Raw genomic sequence first — 10912 nt, forward strand, 5'->3', positions numbered from 1 at the left:
GGACCCTCAAAGTCACCAGACACACATCACACTCACTCTGACTTCAACGACTTCCTGTCCCATCCACGGATGCGCTCCTCCCCTGCAAGGGTACTGCCCTAGAACCGTGAGGCTCACACACGTGATTGACAAACCCCAGGAATAACTAGCGCAACTGTTTCCCTGCTTGCTGAGTGCCCAGGGAAGGAGCAGCTGGGCTGTGAATGCACCCCCTTACCCTAGAGACACAGGAGTGCCAAGCCTCCCGTTCTCCTGCCATCTGTTCCCCTATACCCTCAGGAGGGGTACCTACTGGAACTCAGTTCCCAATGGCCTCGTGGCTGCGGTAATGGCTCTCCCTTCTGGGATCTAAGTACCCATCAGCAGGAAGAGGTGAGGGGGCATCTCTAATATTCGGGTCTGTTCCTGCACACAACTTTTGCTACCTTTAGGGGGCTTGGCCTCTCCCTCTGACCTCCTGGGCACCACTGTTGTCAACCCAGTGCCTGTTCCCAGCCAGTTTCTAAGGGTCTCGTGCTCATCTCTGCCCAACACCAAAGGCCCCTTTCTGGGCCCAGGTTTGGATGGAAGATTGTAGGGTGATCTGCCAAGGGGTGTGAAGCGCCAAAAGTGTCCAGGTTCCAGAGCTCAGTCTGGGCCACAAGCTCCCAGCCTTTGTCAGGGGCCTCGGCTCCTCTGGGCTGAGGCTGGCCACACACATGGTCATCCGCTAACTATGTCACCAGCCCACCACCGACCCGGGTGTCTGGGCCTCCTAGTCTACACTACTCCCTCCCACCGCGCTGTGGCTGCTCCCTGTCCCCAGTAAGGGTTGGAGCATACGCGGCTTCCCCGCAGCGACTGCGCTGCTCCTAGCAGCTCAGACGCAGATTTCGATGGCCGTGGCCAGCACCACCTGCCCTTTGCTCTTGTCTGCACGGCCATCGGTCCTGCCCGAGGGAGCGGACGGAGCCAGACCAGCCTCAGGCACGGGCATGGGCACCGGAACGGGCACCACGCTGGGCGGCGAGGACCGTGAACCGCTGCCACTCTCGGTGAGCACGGTGCGCTTGAGCATTGCAGGAGCCTCAAGGCGCAGGGGCCCGGGCAGGCGGTCCCCAGGAGGTTTGCTTGCATGGTGCGAAGGCCGCCGCCGAAGCTCAGATGTGAGCTCTTGTTTGAGGAAGCTGAAGACCTCCTTGGCCGGCCCGCGACGCTTGGGCTCCAGAGCCAGCAGCCGCTGGAACATGCGCAGTGCAGGCTCGGTGAAGCGGCGCCACTGCAAAGGCAGCCCCAGCAGGCGGCCCCGCTGCCAGCGCACGAACTCCTCGAAGAAGGCATTGGCGCCCGATGCAGCCTCCCACGGGAAGTTGCCGGTGAGCACACAGAAGATAAGCACTCCGAACGCCCACACATCCACGCCTGTGTCCACCGCGAAGCCATCGGCACGGCCCGCCTGGCACACCTCGGGCGCTGTGTAGGGTATAGTGCCGCTCACACGCTTCACACGGCAGCCCACGCGCCGCGTCATGCCGAAGTCCGCCAGCTTCACACGGCCGCACTCACGGTCACACAGCAGCACGTTCTCGGGTTTGATGTCGCGGTGCACTAGCTGTCTGCTGTGCATGAAGTCCAGCGCCAGCCCCAGCTGCTGCACACAGCGCTTCACCGTGTCCTCGGGGAGGCCCACCTGGGGAGGGACGATGTCAAACAGGTCTCCAGCAGGCGCGCACTCCTGGGCAAAGACATAGCATTCCTCAGTCTCGAAGACCACGTCGAAGACCTTGATGATGAAGGGGCTGGATGACAGGCTGTTGGTGATGCTCACTTCACGCAGGAAGTTCTTCAGCTTTGTCTTGCTCTTATTCACAAATTTCAGCGTCATTTTGGTGCCTGTGCCCTTGTATTTAGTCAGAAAAAGTTTTTTGAACTTCGTGTCAGAGAAGCAATAAAAACTGAATATACCAACTCTTTGAATTCATTATTTCTATATTACATTTGTCATATAAAGAAACAAGCTAAGATAATGTGTTTGTAAAGTTGTTTGATGTTGGTATTTTGTTTTCAGTACAACTTACATTTTTTTTATCCAAGACCCTTTCCACAATATTTCTAGTGTCACAGAGTCAGAGACTTTAGGAATGGTAAATTTAAGCAAGTGATGGAGAAGATATGAATTACCAATCTTTTGGGTGGGAAAATATGGAGAATAAAACCCGGATGGATGGATGGATGGATGGATGGATGGATGGATGGAGATAGACAATATGTGAGGAAAGCCTCTATTTGTTAATGCTTTAATGATTGTCATTCCATGTCATCATGGAAGTATAGGAAGTAGTACAATGGGTATCCTTCTTTGAGAAATCAAACCCACACTGTATATGATATTTTTAAAGGGTGGTAATGTTTATTTTATCACAATTTCAGAGGTTATAATTCATAGTCATGCAGGAGAAGAGATGGGTAGGATATGGTTAATGACAACATATATCCATTCAAGTATGTTCCCTATGATGTTTCCTCCAACTAGATACATCGCCTACTTTCTTTTTTATTTTTTATTAAATTTATTTTTAGAACAATCTTTTCTTATTTTACAATAATATCCCAGTTCCCACTCCCTCACCTCTTCCTGCTCTCCCCACCTTCCTTTCACCCCAGCCTCCATAAACTCCTCAGAAAGTGTAAGGCTTCCCAAGTGGAGACAAAAAGTCTGACACATCAGTTTGAGGCAGGACTGAGGCCCATTCCACTATATCTAGGCTGAGCGAGGTATCCCGCCAAAATGAATTGTCTCCAAAATGCCAATTCAAGTACTAGGAATAATCACAATAATAATGTAAATCTCTCTGATAATCTGTAAGAGAGGAACTGGGGAAAACTCAAAATCATGTCCCAGATATCAGGCTGATCAGCTTTCAAACAACAAATGAAATCATGGTTATCTGGAATATCAAGATGTGGATGTAGGCTCAGTTCAGTTTCCAGTAGTCTTTTGTTACATTCAGTTTCTGGTTGTGTGTTTTAGAAATTATCATATAAGAAATTATCTCAAACCTTTTCAAGTATACAAAGCAACAGTCAGGTTATGATATAGTACTGCCTTGATTATTTTAATTATAGCTCATAAATGTGGGAATATAATCAGTCAAATTAAGAACATTAATAGCTTCTTCAGATTTCTTGTCAACACTTATTTGTATTTTAATGTCAAATTTGATTATCTCTGAAATGCTGGTATTAGAAAGCTTGAAATAAAACAGTAAAGGACTACTATACTCATGAACTCCAAAATCAAGGCAGTCAACAATAAGGCACGGAAGAGAAAGGCACTCACAGGCCCCCACGCATTACTGAGAAACTGGTGACAGTTGATGGTTTTTTGAGGAGGAAATGTCAGTTTAATTATGGTGTTAATACCAGGTGGTTTGAGCAAACTTAGTAATGGCTCTTACACATGAGCATATGGGCATGCAGTGTCACCCTAGGTAGGTTATTTAAAACAAAAACAGGCATGGGGTTAGGAATGTTGGAATTAAGAGAGTGCATCAGGAACCATTGAAAAGGAATAAAGGCAAATATGAACAAAGTCACTGTATACATGTATTAAATTCTCAAAGAATTTCAAAACTGTTTATGTAAAAGGTCACAGCTCAATAACATTAAAATCTGATGTAAAGTTTTATCTTTTGGAAGAAAAGTATGAGAAAGTCACTGTCAGTGCAACTTAGATTTTTTGATAATGGACTAGAAGCATTTTTTTTTCTGCAGACCCAGATAAGGGGCCTGGCCTAGTTGATTCACTTGTGCTTTGAATTGTCTTCTTTTTTCCTTTTTTAGGATGAATTACATAATGCCTGTGATTCTTTTTTAGCATTTCCACAAATGTTTTCATTATCTTCAGGGAAAGGTCATCTTAAGTGGCATTTAATTTTCTATCATCCAGTGAATAAATATTTGACTGTGAAAGTAGCCTAGTACCTGACTGAAACACAAACAATTGAGAAGCCATGTGATTCAGTTACTTAATTTTATTTTGATTTTTCGGGACAAGTTTTCTTTGTGTAGTTTTGGAGCCTATCTTGGAACTCACTCTGTAGAACAGGCTGGCTTGAAATCGGTTACTTAATTTTAAAACTGATTATTGTTTTTTTTATTCCCTGTGGACTCTGTAATTATTTTTGGATATGTCCTGTCTTAGAGTTTTAAAGTTTTTATTTCTGGGAAGAGACACCATAACCACAGCAACTCTAATGAAGGAAAACATTTAAGAGGGTGTGACTCACAGGTTCAGAGGTTTATAGTCTATTATCATCACTGCAGGACAATGAGGCACACAGGTAGATACGGTACTTTAGAAGGATCTGAAAGTGGAGAAGGAGCTACATCTTGATCCCACAGGGAAGAAAACGTGCTCTGAAACACTAGGCATGGCTTGAGTATACAACACCACCAAGTTCTCCCACACACATCCCCCAACAAGGACACACTTACTCCAACAAGGGCACACCCTTAATAATATAAGATCCATATGAGCTTATAGGGTCAAATGCATACAATTAACAAACCTCCAAGATACCCTTAGAAGAGAGAATAAGCAGCTTTATGGTGTCTCTAATAGAAGAGATTTGTGAAGATGAGAGCATTTTTTTTTACAGAAAAGCATAATCATTTGGCTGACAAATAAAAGTTTTAGAAGAAACACAGTAAATGCAGAGGAAAAACTACTTTCTCATTTCATCCATCTTAGGTTCCTGTTGGGGACTCCACAACATAACAGAACTTAAGAAGAGAAAAGCACGAAGACTTACCTAGCACAATCTTTCACAACTCCAGAGCCTTCCTGAGGAAGGGAATCCTTCAACAGTGCTTAGACCTGAGATTTTTTACCAAGTTGATGAAAAGTGGAACATTATAGAGCATGGTAAAAAATAAAATCAGCATGAGTCAAGCAGGGGAATACAAATAGAGCTTTTGCTCATGTCCTCCGTGTGTGCCTTCATCAGTCTTCAGATATGAAGCTGCTCTTTCCTCTATGGAGGGACATGTGGTGCTTCTGACATGTTTCAGGAAATTGTCAGAAAGTCCTTTCTAGGTTGTATGAGCATCAGGGGAAGACCAGAGGCCATCTTCATATTCATTCTTGTGCTCAAAATGTTGTCTGATCACCATGTTTTCAGGTAGCATATTCTGAAATCCTCCAAATATGAAATGAAGACAAAAGTCTGGGTATAATTTCTGAGTTACATTCGTGTGTGATCCTGAAATGCAGCATTTAGAGCAATTATGAATTTAAACATTAACCTCAGTATATTCTGTTCTGTGTACATCATTTTGAATCTTTTTTTTCAGTTATCCTTGTTTAAAGAATATCTGGAGACTTAAATATATAAGTACATTCAAATAACTGGAATAGTTTAGACAAAGTCTTTGAGACGTTGCTATTAATAAGGTTAACTTCTGAAGTACCTTGGAAATTTTATCTTGGCACTTGTAATAGCATTATATTTAGATGTGTCTGAAGACTACTATAAGTGGTTAAATGCTAAAACCTGGACTGTCTACAGGAACATGCACAGCATGAATAGCCAGTAGATTTACAACAGAAAAAGACACGGGGAACACCAGACAGATTATCAGAGACACAAAGCCAAGAAGGAGCATGCCATTTCCTTAACTCACCCTAGAATCTTCCTTGGAGTTTTTCCATATTCAGTGGTGGTGTCCATTCTGAACTCACTTATCGACATAGCAGTGTGGCTTCACTTTGCCTTTACCCATATATTACTTTGTTCAAGAAGTTTCCTCAAGCTAGAAAGACAACAGCATTTCAATCAAGAATTCTTACACCTAGGGTGAGCTTTAATTAAGAACACTAGTCATTTGAAGCAAATGTCTGAATAATCATTCACTTCCTAAGTGCTTGAGGCTCTGCCATTTCAGTATTAGAGGAACTTCAGGTCCCCAGCAGCACCGTGATCAAAGAGTCCATGCAGAAGAGTCTCTGTGAGAAACAGAACATCCTCCTGGCCATAACTACTTCCTGAATGTACTGAACAGACTGCCTAATAGTCCTTAACACAACCAAACAGAAGAATATAAAATATATTTCTCTTCTGCCTAGTAGGATAGAAAACCTTATCCAAACTTAGGTTAATCTACAGGAATCCCTGGGATATTTATGGAAACGAAGAATTACTTCCCTGTAACTCTGAATTGGGAAATGGAATCCAGATCTTAGCACATATGAAAATAAAAGGATTAGCTAGGTTAAGTTCATAGTACCAAAATTCTTTCCTATGAATATAGCTTCTCCTCCTGGTGTGGGAAGTCCTTCTCTCTGTGTGTTGCTTTTATTGGTTAATGAATAAAGAAGCCGTTTTGGCCTGTGATAAGACAGAATAAAGCTAGGCAGGCAGAACTAAACTGAATCCTGGTGGAAAGAAGGCTGAGACAGGAAGAAACCATGTAGTCCAACTGGAGACAGACACCAGACATGTCCATACTCGTAAGCCACCGTCACGTGGCCATATACAAATGAATAAAGATGGGTTAATTTAAGATATAAGAATAAGCCAGAAATACACTTAAGCTATTGGCCAAACAGTATTACAAATAATATAGTTTCTGAGTCATTATTTTGTGGTCTGGGCAGCCAGGACTGAACAAGCAGCCTCCAACAACATCCTCCATCTATTAAAAACACATAGAAAGCCATGTTATACATAATGATTCATGCCTTAAATTCCAGAACTCAGTAGGTATAGACATGTAGATCTGAGAATTCAAAGTCAACCTAGTCAACATAGTGAAATTTAGGATAGTTTGGCTATCGAGTGAGATTCTGTCTCATTGACAAAACAAAAACAATAAAAATGAAGTTACCCCAAAAGGTGGAGCAGGGATGGTGATTCACACTTGTAACCCAACATGAAGGATGCAGCAGCATTTGGATATTTTTAAGCCAGCAGAGTCTACATGATGAGTTCCAGGAGAGCCAGGAATACATATGGAGAACCTGTCTTAAACATCATCAAGAGCAAGAATGTTAGCAGAAAATGCATAACACATGAACCAACACATTAGAATAGTACATGAGTGTGTCAGGAAGAATATAATACCCAGGACATTTAAAAACTCTCTTCACTTTCATTTTACATGTGTGGGTGATTTGCCTGAATGTTTGTCTCTGCAGTACCTGTTTGCACTGCCCAAAGAGGTCACAAGAGGGCATAATATCTTCTGCAACTGGAGTCACAGAGGGCTGGGAGCCACCTTTTGGCTGAGTGGACTGCAACCTGGGTGCTCTCCAAGAGCAATCATACAGTGAAAATTTTACTAAAATATCTGAGTAATGTGTTCCAGTGATGCATCATTTGTACTCTGAATTATACCTTGCAGAAAATTCCATGGCCAGTAGTTGCTCTGTACTGTCAGCAAAGGTTATCATTTCTAATGGGAGCAGCATTCTTTAACCACCTGATAAATGAACATTTATAATTTTGCATAAGCACTCCAAGTATTTCTGGTTCCTAACTATGTGGAAAGATGCTCAAGTATATGTAACATCATTTATACAAGGCTGACATTTTTATTTGAAATATTGTGGTAATTTAGCTTTATATGCATATTTTTATTTTAAATTCTTCTCTGAGATAATTCTATTTCTGGAAGTATGTCTTAAGTTCAGCCCAAGTTAAGGGCTGCAAGCATCAAGCATGAAGCATTTGCAGACTTAATGGTAAATATGCACAGAACACTTAAGGACCCTTTTTTACTGGTAGGATGTCTGTATGTGAGATCTCTGAAAGCTTTTTAGAAAATAGAGGTGCAGGTAACATAAAGACCTGTTGTTTTTAGGGCATATCACTCAAAAATTTTAAAATAAAGTGAATGAATGATGAATGATGTAATAGCCTATTCTTCATGATTTAGCCAAACTCTCACTGGTGTGGACTATGGAAAAAAGGAAACTTTAAGCAATAGAAAACACAAGTTGCATTTACTAAGGAATGCAGAATTAGAACAAGACTCTATTGGAGCCAGAGATAGCAGAATTTATTATGTTTTGGGTACATGAGTTTTCTTTGGTAGGCAAAGGTCTTAGCAAAGATAATACGTGTACTTACCTCACAATATTAAGGGCTTTATGAGGCCATGGAACAGAGCCTGGCTCCTTCCAGCCTGATTTGGGTGTCCTGAGATGATATCAGAGATGATGACATGCTTAGTCTGGGGAACACGTTCTGGCCCTGCAAGGTGCTAGAGTGAACCATTGATAACCTTGGCATCTCCAAGCATGGGAGTGTTTGTGAACTCCGTCAATTTTCTTTTGGCTTCTTGAGGTGAGACTTGAGGGTTATGAAGCCAAGCTGTATCCTGTGCAGCTGTGAATAGGCTTAAGGAAGCTGTCCCCTAGATTTCTGAAGAATGGAAAGGGAAGAAGAAAAACTAGCTGACAGCAAGACTCCCTTTCCTGTAGAGGGATGGTTTAGGGTTGTCATCCAGAGATTGAGAATCTCAAGGCTGCATTTTGAGAATCAGGTAGGTAAAGTCTTATCTCTCTGTTCATTTCATGAGCACCTTCCAGATTCCATGGGTGGGTCGAGAGAAAGTATTGTGGGTCATAGGTGCAGTCACCTGTCAACTGACTCTCAGGTCATTTGCAAGAGAGTGGAGCCTCTTTGTGTGGGAGACTGGGTGAGATTAGAAGCAGGCACATGCAGAATGGTTGTGTGCATATTTGGCTGGGGTGGATAAGTATATCTCCTGAGTTGGAGAAGTGTGATATCTCACAATTAATTATTGAAAGGCCAAGCTGTCTGAAGTACCAAGGGTGCCACTGGGTCCAGGCCTCTTTCTTAGTTGCTGGAATTTGCTGGTGATCCTTTATACCTTGTTTTCTAGATCTTGTCGCATCTCAGATTAATTTGCAAATCATATTCCCTCTGTATGTCACTTCTCACTTTTGCCTCTTTACCATAGCACCACTCTGTATGTTCATAAAACATTTTCAATCCAGTATTGCCAAATGTTTGGTTCTCCACTTGTTGGGCTCTACAAGACCCTATTTAGAAAAAAATATGCTAATCACATTTACCTGCTTAGGGCTTCAGTATCTGAAATGGCACAGATCACCTGACAGATGTCATCAGCCCTAGGTTCTAAGGAACATGCTTCTGTTGAGAAAGTCCAGAGATCTGGAGAAAATGCATTCCAGCCTAACGATGGGCTGGATCCTCTTTACAAGAACTGTCAGAAATAGAAAATTGAGGTTAGGCTATAACAAAACTCTTTGATTCAATAACCCCAAGCCTCTCCAAATGCCTGTCCTTCTCATGATCTCCTAATGGGTGTTGTACCCAAAGCCATTAACAAGCACATATACCATAACAGCTGGCTCTAGGCCAAGGAATTTGCCTTTTGTTTGCTGATAGAAGCACCATAGCAGTGATCGACATCATGTTCTATCCCATGATTGTGTGCCTCTTCTATCTGTATGCGTGTGCATGTGCATGAGTGTTTCCAACTTAGGGTGCCTCTACACAGCCCCGACAGACCTCTGACTTGTCACTGCTCTTGCCTCAGTGTATTGATTCAAGGTTTGGACCATCATATTCTTTCTAGGACTGTTTTTTCTAAATATCTCAGGGATCATCTGGCCTCATGTGACTCCAGCCAGACATATCAAAAGTGAAGCACATCTTCACTCACAAACTTATAGCCTGAGTGAGCTCTGCTGATTCTCCAGGGGAAATTTTTTATTACTACCTGTATAAGAGCTTCCTTTTTGACCCCAGAGAGGCTCCTGATATGGCACCTTTGTTTCAGGTCATTTTGGAGTAAGGAAATGAGCCAGAGGTAATGGCTGTACCATGGACAGCAGCAGACCCCTCCCTGGACATTCTATTGTATCCTGGAGAGCCCTGGTATTCTCTGTGATGTCATCAGTGTTGTGGCAACACCAACTGCCTGTGGGGCATCTGTTCACTGCCTACAGGTTTTGGACGTAGCCATGTTGGCAAGACTGAGCAGGCTCCTTGGGAGACAGAAGGGAGAGCAAAACGAGACTAGAGGGAGTCAGAAGGAAGCTGGCCTTCAACCTCAGTGTCGCACATCAAGACATAAATGGTTCTGGGGAAAACGCAGTGAGTCCTGGGGAGGGAGTAGGGAGTTTCTTGATGGTGGAAGGCTTCAGCTTGGTTTTCATAGTGAGTCACAGGATCTTAGAGCTTCGTGGAGGTAATGAATCTATCCTTCTCTCTGTTACTAAAGAGTAGATCTGGAGTTTAGGGTTTCTGATGGTTAGATTGGCAGAGAGCCAGTAATGGTCAACCCTGCAGCTGCTGTGCTGGGGTCCATCTGCTTTGACTCAGAGTGGGAAGGAAGGAGAGGGATGAAAGAGGTTTCTGTTACAGCACTGTACTTCAGCACACTGGATTTCTTTTGGTTGTGGGTCACTAATAACAGAGAGAGTACAGTCCCCTGGCCAAAGCTTGAGGATCTCACATTTTACCTCAGAGCCACTTGCAGGGTAGGAACCATTGAGTATTGCTGCATGTCAGTGACCCCTAGGGTTTCTGAGTTCCTCTCAATAGCCAGTCAACTTTAACTTGACTTTGACTTTAACTTTAACTTGAGTGCAGGAATGAGCCATCACTCTCCCTGCAAGTGTCTGTTCTTGGCGAGTGAAGGCTCACCTGTGGATGCCCTGTCCTTAGGTGTCTCCAGCCTGTCCTGTCACTAGGTTATCTCACCTTTGCTAATGTCATGATGGATGGAATGTATTTCGCTGAAGTTTGGGGAAAATCTTCATCATGACCCATGTGACTTATCTTTGGTCTGATGAGACACCCACAATCTCCATCACCCCCACACATTGTAACAGTCCTGTGGATATTTCCTGAGATACTCATTCACTTCATGAAAC

The 10912-nt window shown here is 43.2% G+C and overlaps 1 protein-coding gene across 1 annotated transcript; it reads right to left on the reverse strand.

The window, feature by feature from the left end:
• Positions 1-859: 859 nt before the first annotated feature.
• On the reverse strand, positions 860-7432 carry LOC130863190 (serine/threonine-protein kinase SBK1-like). Its single transcript, XM_057753088.1, has 3 exons — positions 7377-7432; positions 7181-7289; positions 860-1909 (listed from the first exon to the last, which is right to left on the reverse strand). Exons 1-3 carry the CDS (start codon positions 7430-7432, stop codon positions 860-862), a joined length of 1215 nt encoding a protein of 404 aa, XP_057609071.1.
• Positions 7433-10912: the final 3480 nt, after the last annotated feature.

This window comes from Chionomys nivalis, chromosome 20 (genome assembly GCF_950005125.1).
Source record: "Chionomys nivalis chromosome 20, mChiNiv1.1, whole genome shotgun sequence".
Lineage (NCBI taxonomy): Eukaryota > Metazoa > Chordata > Mammalia > Rodentia > Cricetidae > Chionomys > Chionomys nivalis.